The 23,661-nt window shown below is 30.5% G+C and overlaps 1 protein-coding gene across 1 annotated transcript; it reads right to left on the reverse strand.

Moving 5' to 3' along the window:
• Nucleotides 1–5,872: 5,872 nt before the first annotated feature.
• Nucleotides 5,873–23,340, reverse strand: LOC108908141 (collagen type IV alpha-3-binding protein). The gene is made up of 9 exons (XM_018712075.1): nt 22,966–23,340; nt 22,754–22,870; nt 18,840–19,086; nt 18,547–18,779; nt 11,226–11,396; nt 7,751–7,982; nt 7,245–7,447; nt 7,029–7,161; nt 5,873–6,088 (listed from the first exon to the last, which is right to left on the reverse strand). Exons 1-9 carry the CDS (start codon nt 23,170–23,172, stop codon nt 5,961–5,963), a joined length of 1,671 nt encoding a protein of 556 aa, XP_018567591.1. The 5' UTR covers nt 23,173–23,340; the 3' UTR covers nt 5,873–5,960.
• Between the last annotated feature and the right edge of the window lie 321 nt (nt 23,341–23,661).

Below are 23,661 nucleotides of genomic sequence, written 5' to 3' on the forward strand. Positions count from 1 at the left end.
CAAAATATTTATTATAAATATAATTATACCATACAAATATATTAAAAATAACTTGTAAACACTTAAAAAATATTTAAAAAACCAGGAAAAGCAACAAAACTATTTCCTATAAAAATCACGGGAATAGTTAACTGTCTCATATTATCTCTTTGTACATTAATAGCAAAACATTTATAAAATCTATTATAGAATAAGTTGTACATTTTAACAAATCGTTTTAGGTTTAAAACAATTCGGGCTAGTGAAAAAAGGTTTATTGGATAATTTTCAATTTCAGAATTCAGAATCGATCGTGGATATCTAAGAATGAAAATTATTCAATAATTTTTAATTCTAGATCAGTACAATTCAAAACTGAAAACTACCAATCTAGGCGGAGTATATTTGAAAACAACGAACAAGCCGTGTATCTTTTCGAACAACTTACCGAACAATTGTTGAAAATACAACACAGAAAAATGTGCTAAAAGCTCTTAACGATAGATTTTCATACAAATACATAAATATATTGAACTACCTAAACTTTATTATTTAAAAAAACTACACCTGTCCTGTGTCTTGTTGGAAATTGTACAGGGTGTCCCGAAATTCATACAACAAAATTTGGTCATAGATTCTCAAGACAAATTTAGGGGACCCGTATTTTTTCTGTTTGCCAACTGGCCCCCTTTTTCGGAGTTACAGCCCCCCAAAATCTGCCCCTAAGAAGTCTTTTTATATCTCAAAACCATGTTGTACAAGAATCACTAAATTTGGTACACAGGGGTTTTATGACATGTGGAATCTCACAGTGCTATGATTTTTGGCAAGAAACCCTCTTAAGACACTTTTTCGTGGGCCCCTTTGTCTTTGGACCTAGAAAAATTTGGTCGCAAATTTGATTTTTTTTTAAAATTATTAGTTAGCTAGAAAGCCATTGAATTTAGAAACTTTTTTGTCTCTTGATATTTGTTTCGTAAAACGCAATGTTTTTGAGGAAAATGGTGAATCACGATATGCATTCGATCACATTTTGACATTTTTCTCGAAAACATTGCGTTTTACGAAAAAAGTATAGACAAAAAGTTTCTAAATTTAATGGCTTTCTAGTGGACTGATATAAGAAATTTAAATATGCGACCAAATTTTTTTGGCTCCAAAGACAAGGGGGCCCACGAAAAATTGTCTTAAGGGGGTTCTCCGTCAAAAAAAAATGTAGGACCATCATATTCCACGTCATAAAATCCCAATGTATGGGTCCCTTAAATTTGTCTTAAGAATCTGTGACCAAATTTGTTGCATGAATTTCGGGACACCCTGTATAGCAATAACTAACTATATTAAAAAAAATTCACTGGAAGAAGTTTGGCTATTGATCGACTAATACATTATCAACAGTTTTATCGACTAGTGGCATTGCTGGAAATGTAAAATAAGTCAGTTATTAGAACAGACAGGTACCTATTACATCCTAAACGATATTCCACAAGATTCAAGGCAACTGGTATCAACTCTTTTAAAGCAGTCTTAAAAACATCGAGATAATAGTAAAAAAGTATTTTAAACCTGATAAGCTAAGCCAACACTCACAATTTCACAAGAAATTACAATCCGATTTACCTACTTAACCTACGACATAAACCAATCGCAAGATTGCACGACCCGCTACAGCCGTCGAAATTCTTTTCAATCATGAATTTGCAGTGTCTAGATTGTAACGAAGTTTAAGGAACGTTTTGTATGCACAAAGAATGTTTCTTTAAGAAATTTTAATAATTTCGATACAATGAAGTTTTCTCAACTCTAGACTCAACAAATTACATGTTGCATTCGAATATTCTCTTTATCCAACAGGTTTTAGAAAACCTACAAAAAATTGTGAAAAGGTTCCATTCCTGATTACACAATAATTTATTTTCAGGGTAGTACATACCTTACACCTACCATTAGAAATATATTTATACTCAGTCCGTTCCTCATTTTACGAGTGTCTTTATCTCATATGTATATCTTCACTTACATACGAAATATTTCTAAGAAACAACAATGTGCTGCAATGTTAGCATAAGAACAACCTTACTGCATATTATTTCGGTTTAACACAGTTGTTAAAAAATGAAGTATACCTATTTTTCAGTTCTAAGGATTATTATTTGTTAAATAGCTATTAGGTTTACATCGACGTTTGAATTAGTGTAGTAGTAAAAAAACATCTTAAAATTCGTTATGTATCAATTCGAAGAAATAACATTGCTCTGTTCGATACATTTTAAACAGAACACTGAAAACTGAGTGGAAGTTTATAAAAAAAAAATAAATGATTTTGTCTTTGTGTAGACTAGAAATAAGTATTTCAATGTAGAGTGGCTCCAATTTATAGGTGCATGGTGACTCAGAACAGATGGTTGGCTGCCATTATAGGAAAGTGGAAATAGCAAATAGGAAAGCTTCAAAATTAGTGGTATGGCTTTATAAAAACAAATGATTTATGTCAATGATGAATACAGATTGTCCCAGCGGGAACTGCGTCGATCGATATTTAGGAAAGTACTGCTCCGAAAAATTTTAAAATTTTGCAACATGGCAATGCCCCTAGGGTAAACACAATTAACATATCTAGAACTCTCCAGCACTTCCAGTTATATCAGAAATCGACAACAACTTCCGTTATTTTAAATGGGACACCCTATATATTATTGCATTTTCGTATTCTACGTGAAATTTGAGGGGCACTTTATTAAATATTCCCTATACCTAGGTGTTATAGATTTTGAGATATTAATTTTTAAAGAAAAAATTGGACAAATGCAAGGGTCCGCGGATATGCTAGTAACTCTTTACAGAAGCGTGATGTCAAGTGGATTTTTGGTATAAACAAATTAAAACATTTAATACTAGGTATTTCATTTTTACTGTTATATTTTGATAACTTCAAACAGCTATAACTTTGTTAACTTAAATGGAACACCCTATATTTTTTTACTCTGTCGTATGCAGATTGAAATTTCCTTTGAAACCATATAATCATTGTTAAGGTTGGCGTTACTACTTTTAGAGATATTTGCAATTTTCTATTTTTTGGACAGTTTTTCTCATGTCAGACTTGTTGTCAAATTGGCCATGACCAGAAACACTCCAAAAACAATTGACATAAAATGACATTTGTCAAGTTAGTTGTCAAATTATTGTTGTGTTTGAATAGTTTTTGTCAAAAATTTAAATAAAAATGCCTGGTGATCGTTTAAATTATACTAATGATTATTTTAATTTGTTTGTTATTTATGGAAAATGTGACAAACGATCCCCAGGCATTTTTATTTAATAATAAAACAACAAACAACAATTTGACAACTAACTTGACAAATGTCAAGTTACTTTAATTGTTTTGGAGTGTTTCTGGTCATGGCCAATTTGATACGAGAAAAAGTACCAAAAGTCCTGGGATGTCTCTTTTGCATGGTCTTGTAAAACGTGTTTGTTTTTTATTTCCGGGACGTAAGAAGCAGTTGTTTTGGAAACAATGAGAATTTTCTAAAATTTTAGTCCATACCGTATTTTTTTGTTCTAAAGAAAAATGGTAAAGATAAGGGGACATAATGTCTCTGTACAATCTCCTAGAAAAGGTGGTCTATAACTTGCACCAGTGGCGGCTCGTGACATTGAGAATAGGTGCATATTTATTGACTAAAACGAAAAAAATTTTGCGAGGATTTTCATTTAGATTTTATAAAAAATAGAATAGAAAAAATATGTACTGGATCATACATAGGAAACATTTCTACAATTATTAATACAAATGTTTGTATGACGGTCTCATTTTTTCGAGGGGCAGAACTTTTTATAGAGTGACATTTTTCGATAAAGTCAAAAACAAAAGTTTCTCCTCATGTCAACTCCATGCGTGAGCATACTGTATATACATTATTAATAAACTTTATTGTACTTAAATTCTTAAGTTTTTACTAAAATATTTTATTAAAAAAGTAAAAAAAATAAAAAAAATCTTATTTTTTGCCTTCTTTAAAATTGTTTATTAACGATTTTTTGCATAAAATTTTCTTTTTACATTTTTTAAATAAGCTATTTCGATGAGAAATTCAATTCTCTACAAAATTGTTCCTATGCACTATACCAAAATTTTGCTTCCTTTTCGTGCTATATTTAAAAAACTGTAAAAGTGCTTTTTCACCCCTATCTTCAATTTCAACTCTCTAATTTAATAGCACCCCGCAGTTTTTTCATTTTTAATGACCCTTCGAACATATCGAATAGAAAATTGCAAATGTCTCTAAAAGTAGTAACGGCAACCTTAAAAATGCTTTTATGGCTTAAAAGGAAATTTCAATTTACGACAGAGTAAAGAAATACAGGGTGTTCCATTTAAGTTAACAAAGTTTTAGCTGTTTGAAGTTATTAAAATGTAACAGCAAAAATGAAACACCTAGTATTAAATGTTTTAATTTATTTGTATACCATAATGTAGTGTTACCTATGCCCTTTACAGGTTCTAAAAATAATTGAAAGAGCTGTATCGTTCGTGAACGACCAGTTCAAAAGTCTCACTTTTGAACGAAATGAATCGAATTGAAGAATCGGTTCATAGTCTGTCTCCCCTGAATGTTGGCTATTCGCTCTGAGTCATTCCTGAAGTTTACAAAGGTTTGGATATTTTCAGCACTTTAGGCCGGTTGTCCTTTGGATGTGTTTTCATCCAAATTATTTTCGACAGAAATCGGACTAATAATTTGGTCAGATTTCGCCTATATGGTATCGTCCACTGGACAAGTGTTGTCTTAATGACATATTAGCGAAACGAAAAGAAATTGGAGAACTTCATCATTTATACGATGATCTAAGGAAGGACGAGAAAAAAGTTTTTGATTACTAATGCGTGCATCAGAATACATTTTACTATATTTTACGGGAATGTAATCGATTTATTAGAACTGCGAACAATCCCATTTGTTTCGGATAGAATGAACTAATGAATTTGGACACAGTGTACTACCTTCAAAAGATTTAACTGAAACGTGATAACTCGCACTTCTTCGTCCGATTTTTGACGAATCCAATTCGGACGAAAACGCATCCTTAAAATAGCATTATCGCAATAGAACATTAACTGAATATGTTTGCAGTTATTATCATAGTTTTTTAATTACCAATTACTATGATTTTTTAACACCCACTTAAAAAAAATTTTGCTGTCATGATGCACCAATACTGAATCGAGTATCAAAAAGAGACGACGTCATGATCTCAATTACAAAGATCCAAAAACAAAACGACACGATTTGTCATTCATTTGTACAGAATTTCAGTTGAAGCTCAATATGACGAACCAATTCAGTGAACTGGTTCAGAAAGAAGATCCCGATTCAATGGATCAAGTCATAGAAATCAACCGTTTGGATATAACCAGTAACAGCCTTGATCGAATTAGTGTTTTTTCCTACACATATCATTTCATATCTTCATATCAATTTTAACGGCATCATAGTTCTAAGGCGGTAAACTTACCAAAATAAAATTTTAAGTCTATTGTAGCGCCATAGAGATCCCCGCTTGCGGTTTTCTATTTGTTCTTTAATTTTCCTGTAATGACGACCAATCACGAGTTCTGTATAAATTTGTACAGAAACGGAGATTTCGTGAAAAAACTGTTTTTGGAGGTAAACTTTAAAGGTACTTGAACCTTTTAAACTGTTTGTCGACAGAAAAGAAAATATGTCATGTATTTTTTTTCTCCTATACAACATAGCGAAGTTTCATTGAAATCATTGACTGACTCTTCTTCCTTAGTGGCCTATGCACCTATAAATCAGGACACCCTGTACGTACGAAAATCAAAAAACGGAAACGAAAAGGAAAAATAACAAATAAAACGCCGAAAGAAAACATAAAATAACTTTTAATGATGAATATAAATTAATAGAAATAAAACAGCGTGTAAAATAAGATAATAAACCCTGACCTTACACCTAGAACATAATAGGCTTATTACTTGTTTGGTTTTTGACGTAAGCAGTGAACCGCTTGAGAAACTTGGGGTATTCCCTTTTGTAGACAGCCCTTAATACTGATGCCGGGGCCCAACCTCCAGGGTTAACTAACAAAAAGAAATAAAAGATTACCCGCAATGAATCTTAGTTAGTTTTTTAAGGAGCAATTCTCATTCGTACCGCCAAATTTGAATAGGGTTCTAAAATTTTAGCAAACAAGGTATTATCAGAAAATACAGAAAATCATTCTGGTATGCCGATTAATTTAATGTTAGAATGTTCTCTTATTCAATAATACCAAGAATCGCGACCAAAACTAAGACGTTTGAACTACTCCTTCAGATTTTTAACACCCCGCTAAAATTATTTTGCCATTAATGGTCATCACAAATAAATTTTTACACGCAGAATAAAAATTCATAATTAATATTTAACTAAATTAATGTTTTTAACATGTCTTGCATTGATAAATATACATCTTTGTTACGAATCCTTTCACAGAAAATTATATATGACCCCCTAATTATCAGAAAATACACAAAATCATTCCAGTAGAATGTTAGAAATACAGAAATTTTGATGTTCTCTTAATTAATATTACCAAAAATCTGCAACTAAAACAAAGACATTTGAACTACTCCATCAGATTTTTAACTCTGCTAAAAATTATTTTGGCGTTAATGGTCTTCATTAATAAATTAATGTTTTTAACTTGTCTTACGTTGATAAATATACAACACCTTTGTTATCAATCCGTTTCACAGAAAATTATATATGACCCATAATTATCACAAAATACACAAAATCACTCTAGTATAAAGTTAGAAATACAGAAATTTTGATGTTCTCTTGTTTAATATTACCAAAAAGCTGCGACTAAAACCAAGACGTTTGAACTACTCCATCAGATTTTTAACACCATGTTGTTAAAAGTCGTCTTTTGACGGAGAATAGAAATTCATAATTAAAATTTTAACGTACATTTAAAATTCAATGGCGAGATTAAGAATTGCCCCTTAAAGTGAGTTAAAATAGAGGATTACTTACTAACTGAACAGTAGGTTATTTTACAGGATACATTATCTCTACCCAACGGGGTACCATCTTTGGGAGGATTCACTCTCGTCTGACACAGTAAACATACCGTTAAAAATATTCTCACACATTTGCCAGCGTTCGCCTTAAAAACAAAATAAAAAATTTAAATTTATCGACAAATGAAGTGAAGGGTTTCGGTATTATTTACAAGAAATGATCACTTACAGGATAATCTGGGTGTTCTGTGGAATTGTTAACAACAGTCCAGATATCGGGTCCGTCTCTGTCCTGATCGTTTGGTAATTTCTGCATATGCGACCAGAATATTACATCCCTCTGACTGGCGGGCCATATCCTTTTATGTGTTTGATAAAATACTATAGTGTCGTCTGATATCGTTTCTAGTACCGTCATCTGTTCCAGGGTAGCTACAAATAACAACATAAGATAAGTCGATGTGCTGACAGTGATTTTATTTTAGTAGTAAAAAAAATAAGAGGAGGCATCTTTATAGAAAATGTAGAATTTTTACAAATATTCAAAAAATAATTTATAATAATTATTCTATTTATGAAAAATTTCTGAATATATGATTACAGTCACACCTTAATTTTGTATTTTACTGGGTATTTTACTATTATTTTTGGTTCAAGTATCCGCAACAATGTGGAAGTTCTGGCGCCTACATAAGACATATTTTTCTAAACCAATGTCATATTTAATTTACTTACTTTCCCAGTCATATCTGTACTGTGGACTGAAGAAATAGTGGCACACTTCGTGACCCGTAATACCCTTCACGACGTGCACTGCTTTGAGTGGATCGACCACCATCCCATCGACTTCCTCCTCTCTCCTGTACATCTTCATTTCGCCGTCCTCGGCGAACAATTGCCATCCCGAACCGTACTCGCCAATCCCCATCCTGGCCATGGCAACTTGCTGTTTGACAGTCTTTTCGATCTGAAAAATAAACGAAACCGATAGTCACCTAGTTTTATAGACGCATCAGAGTAATATACCCAGAATTTAAAATATTCATCGTTTCATAGAATGCTTTCCTAAAGGTTTGCAGTTCTAGTCGTTTTAAAATGTTACAGTGTAATCAATAATTTTTAAGTCAGCCATAACTATAACACAAACTTTCTTAATATAAATAAACGTTGTGGTAATCTTAATATACTTAAGCAGATTGGTGGGTCTATTTAAAATCTGTAGTGAAAAAATGTACAAACAAAATTTGAGATCAGTTGAGGTATTATCGTGTTAGTAGCAAGACTATTGTAAGAAAGAATAAAATCGTGTTTTAAAAAATTACATGTGTATCAAACTTTACTGTTGCCAAATATACATTGAATGGCAAAAATGTGAAATAAATTCATTCCCAAATATAAAAATATTTTATGAAGACTCGGATGTTTTATTTACTTCAGCTCATGTCAACACCATCGTTTAAATTATGACATTAATTTTTTTTATGTTACATAAGAAAATTTTTAATAACATTTGCAACAAAGTTATAAATTTCATAAACATTGTAATACATTGTTTTATCTGTTTTGCTTTGTTTAAATAAATTGCTCAAAATGACCACCATCTGCATCTTAATATCTCAGTATACTTATACTCAAATTCCTGTAACGTTTCTAAAGAAATATCTCTGAGAGTCCGTCTATTGTCTCTTTTAATTGATTTAAGTTAACAGATTTTTCGTTATAGATTTGACTTAACATTTCCAAAATGACCAGAGGGACGGGTGCAGGAATATATGGACTCAGATGGAGTGCAAGCTACAGTCTGGGGGAGTTCCCTACTGTATTCCAAGCAGAAATCTTCGCGATAATGGCGTGTCTGGCAGAGAATGTACGTAGAGGTTATAGACGTAAACTCATATATATATATATTCTCTGATAGTCAAGCTGCAATTAAAGCTTTAGCCGCACACAAGGTAAGTTCAAAACTGGTGTGGGACTGTTTACAAATGCTGACTGAACTGGCCACCAACAATACAGTCAGACTGTGTTGGGTGCCAGGGCACAAAGGCATTTGTGGAAATGAGAAAGCGGATGAACTNTAAATTATGACATTAATTTTTTTTATGTTACATAAGAAAATTTTTAATAACATTTGCAACAAAGTTATAAATTTCATAAACATTGTAATACATTGTTTTATCTGTTTTGCTTTGTTTAAATTAATTGCTCAAAATGACCACCATCTGCATCTTAATATCTCAGTATACTTATACTCAAATTCCTGTAACGTTTCTAGAGAAATATCTCTGAGAGTCCGTCTATTGTATCTTTTAATTGATTTAAGTTAACAGGTTTTTCATTACAGATTTGACTTAACATTTCCCCACACAAAAAAATTGAATGTCATCAAATCGCAGGAACGAGTGGGCCATTCTATAGCACCACTTCGACCTATCTACCGATTAAGGAAAATCATTATTTAAATATTGTCAGATTGATACCCAATCCTGGTGACATTGCTAGAATCATTAAGACTATCAGTATTTGAAAAAGAAGCAGGCTAAATCAAGAATTAACTCATTCTGTCAATTTAAAAAAGGAAATTTGGGAGACAAATTGTTTTGAAAAAATCGATGTTTAAAAAAAAAATAACGTAATCAGGAAATATCTACTTTTCTACTTTGTGACAGACCTGGAGGAGATAATAAAAGGACCAAATCAGGAAATGTGGAAAATGTTTTTGAAAAAATCACGATTTTTCCAGAAAACCGGGAGAAATGACATGATCTGCTGCAAACCGACATGTCAAATTCACAAAATTTATTTTCATTGTGATTTTTACACTTACGTAAAATAGTCCGAATTTCTATTAAAAAAAAATTGATGACAACACACAATGGTGCTGTCACGAGCGGAAGAAGTAAATAGAAAGATATGTAATAATTGTAATAAAAATCAACCTGTCCGAGCATTTTCGTAAAATATTCTTATATTGCGACAAAATCACTTTGTTCCACAGTGACAATAATAATGGTATTTTTTAATACAATGTCATAATATTTGCCTCCATCGCAAATTTCTCTAATGTGATATTTGTAAACAATTTATTGAAAATTATAAAATATGTACTTCTGAGTAGAAGCAAACCCAAATATTTCTAAAATCCCAAACAAAGCAGGTAAACCTTTAACTTAGAATAACTGTCCCAGTAAGGGCATTGACCCTAAATATTTAGACAACTTTTAGGTAATCCCCATAAAATATGAAAGAATATATTAGATATAATCACCAGCATTACATTTCTGAGGCGTTTGTATATTTAATGAGCTTTTATTGCTCTATTTCATTTCAAAACAAAGTATAAATACAAATTGAATGTATCATCATAGTTTAATTGCTAAAGGGGCTTATATTTAATTAAGTTATATGTATTTAACATGCAGATATCAGTCCCTTGTTTTTATATGGAGTAAACAAACCATGACTCAGTTGGAAGCGACTGCAGATAAAATTCCAACAGCTTCCCTTTGTTTGTTTTTAAACCCATTCATATATTTGCAATACGCACAAGCAGAAGCCTGGACGAGATAAATGTATAATATTATGATTTTAAAGATTTCATCAAAAAAATATTTAAATACGCACAATTTTTGCCCTGGATATTGTTTTTCTTTAGTTATGGACTGTTCAGAATTATGAAATACACTAACCTTGACTTAATTTCAATTCAATAACTTATAAAAAATTCTAGTCACAACTGAATATTAAATTTAAATCTAATTCACACAGGAAATGACATAAGAATTTATTAAACGCATTGCGAATCAAAATTATGAAATATTTATTAATATACATGTAATGTTATATAACGTGATTTAACGGTGACTGAATTTTAAAAATTTACTTTCTACTCTAAAAAATATTTTCCTAACTTGGGCCCCACAAAACATCTTCAAAAGGTCCTCAAAACTACACTGAGAAAAGAATATACTTAAAAAGTGTAAGGAAATAAATCATCACATCTAAAATTGAACATGGTGAAAAAATTTCATATGATATTTGCAACATAAAAAATTGAGATTTAAAACTTTCGAATGTTTTCCTTTTAATTTAAAAATCTAGGAGGCTGCGGAAATAAATTATATTAAGCGTTTGTCTGCATGAAAAAAAATAATAAATTCTGTATTAGAAAAAAAAAAGAAGAAACCCCAGTTACATGCAATCTACTAACCTCTGGCCAAAGACGATGCTGGAAGGCTGGCGAAGTGGGAGGGGGTGTCACTGGAATGGCCTGTCCGCTCTTTAACCTGTCCCTCAACTCCTGTTCCTCCTCCATTTTGTCTAATCCCGATTCGACTGCATCATAGAATTCGTCGTCTGCGAGGACACTGTGTGGTCCCTCCTTTAGACAAAAAAATATTTTAGGTTACTTATCATAATAAGTAATTTAACAATACTACTTCAAAACTGTGTTAAAATATAATAAATAGCACGAACACGAAAGAAAAATAATTGTTTTACATTCATAATTCTGTTGCTTTCAAGATAATTTTTATTATCCCAAATTGTGGAACGTAAGTTTATTTTATTGTCCAGAACACCAAGTTATGAACGAAATGTCGTTTGGGGTTAAAGGGTCATTTATTAAGTCAAACAGATAACTTCACTGAATAAATGTGCATATTAAACAGGCTGATTTTTAAATTAAAAGTATGTAGAAGTTAGAGTTCATGTGATAGGCAGTTATCTATAACAAAAAATTTTTTATACAGATATTTGAATGTTATCATTATCAAAATCAGCATAGCATAGTGAAGTAATATGTAACAGATTAATAGTGAGTATGCACTTAATTATGATTTTTGCACAGTTTCAAAGATATTGGTATCAAAACAATCAAGGAACAGTAATATGAGAGAAGGGGAAAAAATCTAAATAATTGTCAATCTCCAATTTATGAATGAAATGAATATGTTAGTCTCCAATTTTAATTCCTGGGAATTATTTTAGATTAGAAAAAAATGTGGAAGTGGATTATTATTTGTCTAATTTTACTTTTATAAAATACTGGGTGTGGTTGTGTATAATCTATAAAAACTAAACTACGATATGTCGATATGGTGTTAGTGTATGGTGCAGCCAGGAAAATGCGCTCGTGGCGACTGGGTTGTACCAGGAACGATGGCCACACCGTCACCACTCAAGTGCAAATACAATCCTACAGTGCGTTCAGTGGCTGCGAGATATGGGAAGTGTTATTCCTTGAGGAGAAGGACATGGTCAACAAGTGAACCTTAATGTTGAAGATGCAGTGTTGGAAAATCTTGACACAAACCCCACAATTAGTACTCGGCGACTCGCACAAGTAGGAACCTCATCTCGTACCGTACATCGCATCTTAAGGCGCCAGCTGTTACACCCCTATCATCTGTATCCAGTTCAACAGATTTTACCCCCAGATTGTGATCAACAAATGTGTTTTTGCAGACTGTTTTTATGGCAATGTGCCAATCAAGTAGACTTTCCTGCTTATGTTTGTGTAACAGATGAGGCGACATTTACCCTGATGAAGTGGATTGAAGGATGTGGCATTACAAGTTCGGGCACGCATGTTTTATCTTCAAGATGGGGCTCTCCATACAGTACTCGAGAAGCAAGGACACTTTTGAATAAAATGTTTCCTCAGCGAGGGATTGAACGCTTTAGTCCTGTGCCATGGCCACCTCGGTCACCCGATCTAACTCCAATGGGCTTTTATATTTGGAGTCACTTGAAGTCATTGGTTTACAATACTCCAATTGCTACGGTGGAAGAATTGCGAAACCGTATACTTGAAGCTGCTGACACAATTAGGGGAATACCTGGAATTTGGGAAAATATTCGCCAAAATTGGGTGCATCAGTACCCTGCCTCAATCCGCGCTAAGAGGTATCAATTTTAACATTTTCTCTAGAAATGGAAAGTTTTATATCATTTTGTTTCATATTTTAATGGAGATTGTTTAGTGCATGCAGTTGGCAACTACAGATGCTTACGGATGTGGTTTTGTTTGCGAACTCTTGCAGTAACAACAATGCATTTAAAATAGTAATTACTATTAATTATTATAAAAAGAAAATATCAGTTTTTTGTATATCTATTTTTCTTAGTTTGTACTTTTGCATTGAAAAACTCCCCAAAAATTGAGAAGTATCTATCTTTCAATGACGATTTGTTTACATGGCTGGTGTACAGCACGTAACTCATCGTACTGCACACGGACAGGACCGGAAAAAATATTTTAATCCATAATTGAACTTTAATTTACGCAAAAAAACGCAAAAATAGAACTTTTTCGTATAAGACTTTTCTATTACAAATATCGTTACAAAGCTGTTGTTTAATTTTTAGATTATACACGCCACACCCTGTATATCGTAATTGGAACATGTTTAGACAAGAATAAAGAATTACTTTAGCTTACACTACAAAATCCAATGCATTTTATCAATCCCCAGATTTTAACAATGTAAATTATAACTAGATATATTTAACACACTTTTTCCACATGATTTTTTATGAGTACCTATACATTTTTTAAAGTACAGAAAAAAGAAAGGAAAAACAAATTCCTACAGGTCTTGATAGATAAATATTTGTTTATCAATGCCAAAAATAAAAATTCATAACAGAATAAATTCAATAATTATAAACAAATTTATATGTAATTCAATATTTTTATATAAATAAATGATTAAATGCAGTATAAAAAATTAATGTAAGGTGACTATTCTTAATTAGAACGAAATTTAAAATTGTAGCACTAATTTTAATGCCTAATGTTCTTAAAAATTGATTTTTTTTTAAGCAAACTGCGTAACAACTTTTGTAAACATAAACTTTTATCAATTATTATTGAACTTACAATTTTGTATCTCCTAAACTTCATCTTAACTCTTGTACGGCACTAAAGAAATTATGAATATTCAACGGACAAAGTGGGTTCACAAATGAATTGTTATCAAGCCTACACACTTCATTACCACCACGCCAGTCTAACACTGACTGACTAATGCTTATTATTCACTGCCAGTGCCACTGGGTATAGAATGTGGTCATCAGTTTGCAATAAATCAACCCTGATATGGTATTCTGGAGGCTTGCTATAATTTGTGTAATTAGTTGGTAAAATAGGGGCACACAGGCAAGTGAGGTAATATTGAAAAAATAGTACGGGAAATTGTGGTACACTGAATTATAATCATTAGTACCAATTAGGATGATTATAGGGCCGGTATTAGTTTATGAATATTTTAATAAGATGATTTGGCATCATGTGTTTCTATTGATTCTCATTAATGATTAAAAAGGAAAATGGGTGAAGGTTACTACTGTTTTTGTGAATTAGTAATGACTGAATTGAATTTGCATTTGACAAGGTACTTGGCCATCAGTTTTGAAAGTTTGTGTACGTTCTAGACCAGAAAATGTTGTGTAGTACGTGAAATGTAAATAGGACATACCTTAAATAACTTATAGTGCATGTTTATTATGATTTAGTAATGTTTTCTATTTTCTTGGTGCCAAGAGAAGCTCAAAATTATTTCTGCAAAGTTGACAGGGACAAAAATTGAAAGAAGTTGTAATTGTTTCATCTACAGGTAAACAGATTGACTAAAATTAATTTGATTTTGAATATATTTAAGAGTATACAAAGCACAATAAAAATGAAATTCAAATATCTTTTATTAAATATAAATATTATATAGGGTGTCTCTCAAATATATTTACAAAATTCTACCACGTCTGTTGTTTGAATCAAAATAAATTAGTTTGAGAGCTAGATGGTCCTGAAACATCAATTTCTAAATTGTTTTTTTATAAATTTTAAACGTCTTCTAAAATTTGGTATGTTGACATAGCTTTATGGGATTGAAAGGCCCATAGCGGAACTATAATAAACATTAATCCATATGTGTAGAACAGCAGTACCGTCATTATTGAATATTTCAAATTTCTATGTCAAAAAAAAGGTTGTAAATGATTACAAGCCACGTGACCAGTAATTTTGTTTGGAACAATTTTGCTACTTGAAAAAGTTATGGACCATGGACCTTCAATAATTTTTAACTAACATTTTAAAGAAACCAAATTGTATAATACAACTTGATCTAAATCGTTTTTTTTTTCATTCCAGGAGGTTACCCTTAAATTGTAACATTCTTTTCTGGACACACTGTATACTATGAAGTAGAAACTGGTTGGCTTTGGGTCAAAAATGGCGCGATTTCAACAAGAGTAGCTTTTCTAATGCAAAATAAAATTTCTCAATAGAATATATGACACAAAAAAACAATAGTTAAAAATAACGCTGACACATTTAGCACCCTTGAAAACTTATCTGTACTAAATTTTAATGCATTATATATTATTTTTTGGAAAAGATGACTAAATTTTGATTTTAAAAAAAATCATACTTGACATCTTGTACCTCACAATAGAAGACACTACAGGAAAAATCGTCTAACTTTTATTGTTCTATCAACCCCTGAATTTACGATATCTTTTTCCAAAACACCCTGCATACAAATAAGAATATGCATATTTGAAAACTATAATGTATTCAAAATAAAAAATATCATATATGTATAGCTACAATTTTTTAGGTGCCAATTTTTGAAAAATATAAAAAGAATTTTTTCTGTATAATGATCTCTTGATCATTATACAAAAATATTTGATTTGCGCGTAACTTGTTATCTTTAAAGACATTGACAAAGTAAAAATTTTTTACAAAGAAAAGCAAAAAAAATAAAAAAACAAAACTTAATCGAGAGACCTAATATTTTTACATATTATGATACTCTCAGGATTATAAAGATATAAAGTTTGATAAATCTATCACTAATAGTAGAGAAGGTATTATTGCCATAAGAAAGTGCATCAAATAGCTTTTCTAATAAGAAATGCGCAAGGTTTTGCTTTAATTAACACACAAGATTTTGTTTGATGAATTTTTATGACCACATCTTGAATATACTGCTGTCATTTGAGACTCAACTCATTTAGTAGATTGTGATAACACGGAAAAAATCCTAAGAACTTTTTTTAATATCTACACGATCATTAAACTATTCTGAATAAATTTACTAGTATGACTAGTATGACCCTGCAGGCACGTAGAACAATGCACTGAATTATTTTCCCACACAACATTGTAAATTTATTTTTTGATTGTCCAGCGTTATTAGAACAGATAAAATTTAATATTCCAAGAACTGGCATACCCCGATTAGAATGATCTTATCCATTTTATGGAATATATGTGAATTGATCTCAAATTCAAAATGACCTAAATATATTTTGTTGTAGTCTTAACAATATTAAACAAAAGTTTAACACTGGGGAAAGGCTAGTTAAATAAAGATAGAATAAAGTGCATTCCTGTTCAAATCTGGATGGAAATACAAAAAAATGTATTTAGGTAGACTGTAAGAGCTTTAGTAAGGCATATTAAAAAAAAATATTTTTATAAATGTCTGAGGTGAGTACAAATTTTTTAATGTGGGAATTTATGATCGAAAACTCTGATAGGGAATTATACAAAGAGTAATAATTGTTAAGTGAAAACCTTGGATAATAGAATGTTAATCATGTTTCATTTAAAAATAATTGTTTGTTTAACAATGATAGAGATAAGTTTTATTTCCAGACAAAAAATGAAGGTAAAGGCATTTCACCGACCACATGACTTGTCTTACAAAATTATCAAAGCAAATATTAAATTTGGTTGCTAAATATGAATAATATTTCATTTTTGGCAGCGATGCCGGGATTTTGGTGCTGATCAATATTATGCACAGTTTTTATATCTCATAAATTACATTAAATTATATTTAAATTACTACAAAATTGTATTTAGATATTTAGATTAAAACCTATTTATATTTTTTTGTATAAAAAATTACTACGAATTTACAGTATTCTTTAAGGAAAAATAAAATATGTTTACATATCTACAGAGTAAGGTAAATCATCGGAGATAAAATTTAGCAATTGAAAATATTGTAACAAATATACTTTTCCAGAAGAATTATTTTACGGCAAATTGAAATTTTGTAGTAGTCCATCTTATAAACACGGAAAATAATTTCGTAGAAACAGACTGTTTTTGATTTGATTTTGCATCATGTTTAATGTCAACAAATTTTTTTGATGCGCTGAACATTAGAAAAGTTATCGAGTGTTTTAAAAAGATTTACATTTTTTGTATGATATTAATTGTAAATAAACTAATTTATGTTTTAAAACGATTATTTTTTGGTTTTATAAAATATATATACAGGGTGGGCCATTAGTGTGTGAAAGTAAAATAACTCCCTTGTTACTCACAATATAGAAAAAAAGTTTATATAAAAGTTGTACATAATCAAGAAACCTAAACTACAAAACTAATTTGAAACATTCAGGGCGATGATTACATTTTCTAATTGGGACACCCTGTATATTTTTTAAGAAATGGATTTCTGAGAAAATTCTATATATGGCAGTATAAAGAGTTTATCATTTTAGTGCGGGGTTGCTAAGTTATGTAGAAAATTCTTCGAATTTTGGAAAAATCATAACCTCGAATAAGTTGTATTAACTTTCAGCTACTAACACTTGGAACAAAATAATTAGACAGAGTTATAGGCAAATTTTCGACAAAGGCTCCTATATTAACTAATATCGATATTTTATACAGGGCATTTTTTATAATATGATCATTTTTAGAAAGTTTAAACTTGATTTTGTAAAATTTTTCAAATGGAACACCCTGTATTTTATTGTTCTATTTTATTGACATATCGGTCCACTTCAACTTTTATTGAGCATGTTCTATATCTAAAATTGTTAGTTTTTAAGATACAGCAATATTTCGGAAAAAACTTAATTTTTATTATTTTACAGAATACCACAAATAAATATTAAATAATAAAATTAATTCAAAATGGAATGATAAATTATGAACTGACAAGTTGACACAATGTGAAAGCCATTTCGTGCGACCGAAAATAATAATAATCACAAAAATTTTTTTAGTTAGCATTAATTTTTATAACAATTTCTAAGACTAGAATAGACTATTGATATGGAAAAAATATCAGTTTTTGATAGTTTAAATTTTTTATTGTTGTCCTAGGGACATGCAATAATGTGATTTTTAATAATTTTAATCTAGGTAAGGTTAAATTAGCCCCTTTCTACCGTAAACAACTCTGCTAAATTTCAATTTCACCTAGTTTAGGTGAACTACATATCAATCCACCTGATGAGATATGACAACAATGTGGTAGGCGGGCAGAAATGGGCAATGTTAGTTCGGCAAAACAAGAATGGCCGAATAAGACACCTCTTCATTATATAGCATAAAAATTACAAAAAGAAAAGTAAAAATATGTCTTCATGGTGAAAGAGAAAACAAATTTACGATTGTTTATGAAAATCAAAGGTATGGTACTGTCCATATAAATTAGACCCATTCAAAGTTACACCCTGTGTATATCATTGCAGTAAACGAAAAGATCACCAACCTCTAAATCTGGTCCCGGATGAACAGTTCTCGTCTTCTGAATCTGTTCGAAATAAGACTTGGACAAAGCCTCACAACGTTTGCGTCTCTCCAGTTCCCTATCCAGACGTTTACGCCAAGACTCCTCTCTTTGCGCCACCAGTTCGGCGCAATGCTCCAAAGTGTCTATCACAGCAGCAGTCGTGGTTTTAAAAGTGATAGCTTCGCCTTTAAAGTCAATGGTTGGCAAATTGTCTGAAAAAAAAAGGAACAAAGAATAATTCGTGCTTTTATTTAGTGCTTCGTTTCACCTACCTTTATCTGGCAAATGGTTCTGTGCATCATTTTCAACGCAGTAATCGAAATACTTCTGCAATGTGTCGATTTGTCTGCACAAGATATCCTTGAACGTTTCCAATTCTGCGAGTTTCTCGCGCAAATTTCTGGAGGACCGTTTGAAGCTACTACCTGAGGCTGTGCTGAACGAGCTGGACTGGAGACTGACCGTCGAGCCATGCCTTTTTAGACTGTTCTCCGAACCAGTACCATAGCCTGATTCTACCTGAAGGCATAGATATATTCTATCACTACAGTGTTTCGGAAAATGTTTCTTAATCATAACAAAATTCATAATATATAAACAAACATCTCTTTCTACACGTATTTTCATCAAATCTGTTGTGAATTTTATTATTTTAGGAAGTACGTGCCTTCTTAAATAATGTCAAACGTATAGATGACCGAAACACAAAAAACAAGCACATGATTAGCTGTACTACAGAATATTTGAACTAAATTATGTAAAACGTTGCGCAAAACTTGCTGAAAGGTGTTAACGTCCAGATTTCAATAACTATATTTTATCGGTATATATAAAGGATGTTTACATAAAAAATGTTTATTGTATGGATCTATATTAATGTGGAAAACATGACGTAAATGAGAATACCTTAGCCTTAGAACAATTATATAATTTTTTTATGATTCTATTTGCAAAATTCAATAATAACCGAAATGTTCGATTTTGACTTATACACAGAGCATCTAAAAGAGCATATGGCATGTTAAAAAATTATCAATTAAATTTCATAGTAGGTCACTAAAAGCCTACATACGTTTCTGATCAACTGCAAACTAATTATTTTTTATTTGGATACCACCTTTAAAATTTCTTTAACCCTTTAATTTTGTTTTGGTACTTAACTTGTAAAATAAATATTAAGTCTCAGTAACTTGTTTGACTTTTCAAGTAAAAATGTTAAAAATTTTAAACAAACAGTTGTTCCTTTTTATTATTATTGTTATATAAGCTGTGATTAACTGCACAAACATTAACATATGACTCACTTAAAAATGGAAAACTTTTTTTAACCATAAACCGCTAAATGCCCTCTTACAACTGTTAAATTCCTATTAACGAACAAACACAATTTGTAACGACTTTAAACTTTTATTGTTGAAACTTAAAATAGTAAACATTAAATTTATTAAATCATATATATTGCAAATTGCTTTGCTAAAAATGTCAAGGTCTAATAAAATCTATGATAATGAATAATTGTAATATACTCAAGGTTATATTAAATAAATAAAAAAAAGTTATATATGCACTAATCAATATTGTTTATATGCTATAATGAGAAAAGTAGATTTAATTTCAACTTCATTCAGGTTTTTACCCATTTTATCAACGAAATTAATATAATTTTTATAGTTAATTGTTCTTTTTAGTTGAAGATTAAATAGTATGTGTTAAAATCAGTAGTATTGCAAATGAAAAATAAATTCCTATGAAGTTTTTAGTACGTAAATTAATGAAATTTGATAAATTAAAAAATCTAGTTATTGTTTCACATTTATCTGCCGTCAACATAAAAATAAAATATGTTTTCAGTACATTACCTTCCTATAATAAGGTGTACTGGGCGTTTCTGGTTTTATGCATAAGCACTGCATTTTCCTCATTTTCTTAATTCTCTTCATGGTTACAATTTTTTTATAACCTTTATCAAAATCACCAAATTTAAAATTAAGCACCGTTAAAATCGGAATGTTGCACCACCAACGTACACATAATAACTGAATAAAAAACTGTGTATGACTTTTTTGTGTGGAAAATTTTTGTTTACAAATTTTAGTACACAAACAACGGTATATAAACAAATTACATATAGTAAATAACCTTGTATGATTTTGCCACAAGTAGTCACAAACGAACCTTTGCGACCAACTTTCAAATACTATAATCCGCATAAAAATATACCAGAAAGTAAATATTTTTTTAACTCATCACTGTAATATAAATAGCTTTATGGGTAAGTTAGAATATATTTATATAACAGTCAAATTTAAATGATATGGGTTTATGTTTTTCAATGCTAGAAATCAATGCATACAATAAACTAATTCGAAAATTGTAGGTGAACAGGGCAGAGTTAATGATTTAAGAACCTCAGAAAAAAACATGTTCAAACTGTATGAATATGGGACAGGAACATAAGCATTATAAGGGGTCAGTTAAGATTAAACAGGTATGTTGTCTAAAGAGCCAAAGAAAGGATTAAGTGAATTTAATTTTAAAATTAATAAAATATCAATTTGATCCGAGTGTTTTTGGGTTCTTTTCGCTACTCTTTTTAAATTTATATTTATTTATCTTTTAGCTAACGTTTTTTAGAGTAGATACATAATTTAAATTTAAACTATTGATATGAATTCAAATATCAGATGACATGATTGAAGTGACTAAAATAATGTTAATAGGTAACAAAATAACACTAGAATTAATATATAAGTATACATTAATGTAATATGCGGGGTGTGATTATGTTTATAGTACCACACACGATTATCTCTATATTCAATAGGTGTGTAAAGTTCAGGAAACGTAATGACAACCATAAGAGGTAAAAATATGGTCTTTTTTGTTATTTTTGTTATTATGAATGTATTGTCAGCTTGTAAGCTATCTTTTACCCTGGAGAGAGCTTGTATTACTGGTACAGTGAAGAGATATTGTTTCTAACTTGCTTAGATTTTCTAAAATCCTCGTCAAAAGATAGATATAAATTTACTGAAAATTATTTATTACTATTTAATGAAATTCTTGTATTTTTGTTCTGTTTTCCACAGCCTCCTTTTTAATGAAATTAATAAATATTAATAGATCAAAATTATATAAAAAACATTAAATATTGTTCCACTTGATTTGATACATTTTTTAGAAAAATATTTTTTGTATTTATTTGAATCAGCGTAATACCTTCATAATAAAGTATTTTTCTAAAGCTTTATAGCATACGAACATTTTATTAGTTTTCTAACCATTAAACTTTAAGTAACTGGCTTTAGAAGTAGTTCAACAGAGTGATGTTTTCAGTAATATCAATATTTTATTCATATTAATGATCCAGTGGTTTGTCCTTGCGATTGTTGCTGCGTATTAAACAGTTACCTATTACATACATCAATATTAAAAAAAAATCAATAGCGAATGAGATATTTAATCCCAACAGTATTTAAGACAGTAAATATTTACAACTTCAAATCTAAATTGTAGATAAGTACAACTTTGTATCTTACCTGTACCTAATATTATCATTATTATTGTATCACAAATTAGATTAATATGGATTTCTGTTTTATTATTATTATTCCTGTCATCGCCACAAAATTTTATATATGTACATATAACTATTTGAAAATACATTTATATCTTCACTCATTTTTAAATAAAATTGATATAGGTACAATGCTAACTGAATGATTAAAGTAAAAAATTTTCATTTTCTATTTGCAAGATAATTTTATCATTTCATTATATCTAGATTATCTTCTGAGAAATAAAATGATGTACTGTAATCAGAAAACATAACTCTCTGAGTCATTTGGAAGGTATATTTGCTTTCATTACTATATACTTATGGCATATTTTAACAAATACTACTTCAAGAAAACAGCATATAAAATATTTTCACTTCCTAATGAATAGTTATTATTGCTTTAAAAACGATGTTACTTAATACTGTAAGCAGATACATTAAACAACTGCTAATTAACTAGTTTTAATTGACCTTGTACAAGTCGAGGTATCTCATAACAATCTGTTTCAAAAGATTACAGAAGTACATATTATTTACATATTTAATACCGCAAATGTCAATTCTGTAATTTATCATGTTTCAGAACTAAAAACATAAATTTATGCAGGAAATCTTTTCATATCTTACCTTGTAACATTCCAAAGCATCAACCCAGCTCTGCTTGTTCTCGATGGAAGCAGCCCTCAAGTACCAAACACAATCATTTACGGAAACATCAAATCTGCATTCATCGAACTCATGAGGCTAAAAAAAAATATTGTACACTAATAGGTATGACGGCCTTCAAACAGTCACGAATCACGAGGAGTAAATAAACAAATGATTAACGCACTACATACTTTGATAACAGCCTTTGCAAGGGACAGGGCGCCTCTGCAACCATACCCTCGCTCCTGTTCGCTCTTGTAATACGACAGAGTGCCATTTGTCAACACAATGTACCTGTCCTGCCAGCCATGTATGTAGTTCGTCCACTTGCTGAGCACACCAAACAACTCATGTTGGTTTTCCACATCAGAGTCTTCACCACTATGATCGTCCGCCATGCTAATTCTAGTTTTGGAATTGTCCTTGTTGTTTAAGAAAAGGAGCACTAAATCAAGTCATTTTTGACTGGCCCCACAAGCTTGGTCTTTAATGTAATATGCCAATTTAAAATGACATGTCTTATTACTGGTTTAACGTTAAATTTATGTTTATCACACCATAATAATAATTATCTGGTGCATGCGCTTTACAAAACTCCATGGCCTTGAACGGGTGCGGGAGATTTAAAAATGTGTGTCAGTGGAGATGAGATACTGGCTACATTTTTACTACGTATTCATGGTTGCATAGTATTGTATATTGATTCGACTGTAATGGTAATATTGGTAATAGTAATAGAACAATTTATTTTGTCGATATCAGTAAAATTCGGTTCCCAGCCGTTTCGGAAGGAATATTTCCAACGCATTTTAATAAAGAATAAATATAAAATAAGGGTATAATACCATCATAAATTAATTTAGTGTATAATAGTGTACATATATTTA

This window comes from Anoplophora glabripennis, unplaced genomic scaffold (assembly GCF_000390285.2).
Source record: "Anoplophora glabripennis isolate ALB-LARVAE unplaced genomic scaffold, Agla_2.0 scaffold254, whole genome shotgun sequence".
In the NCBI taxonomy this organism is placed as follows: Eukaryota; Metazoa; Arthropoda; class Insecta; order Coleoptera; family Cerambycidae; genus Anoplophora; species Anoplophora glabripennis.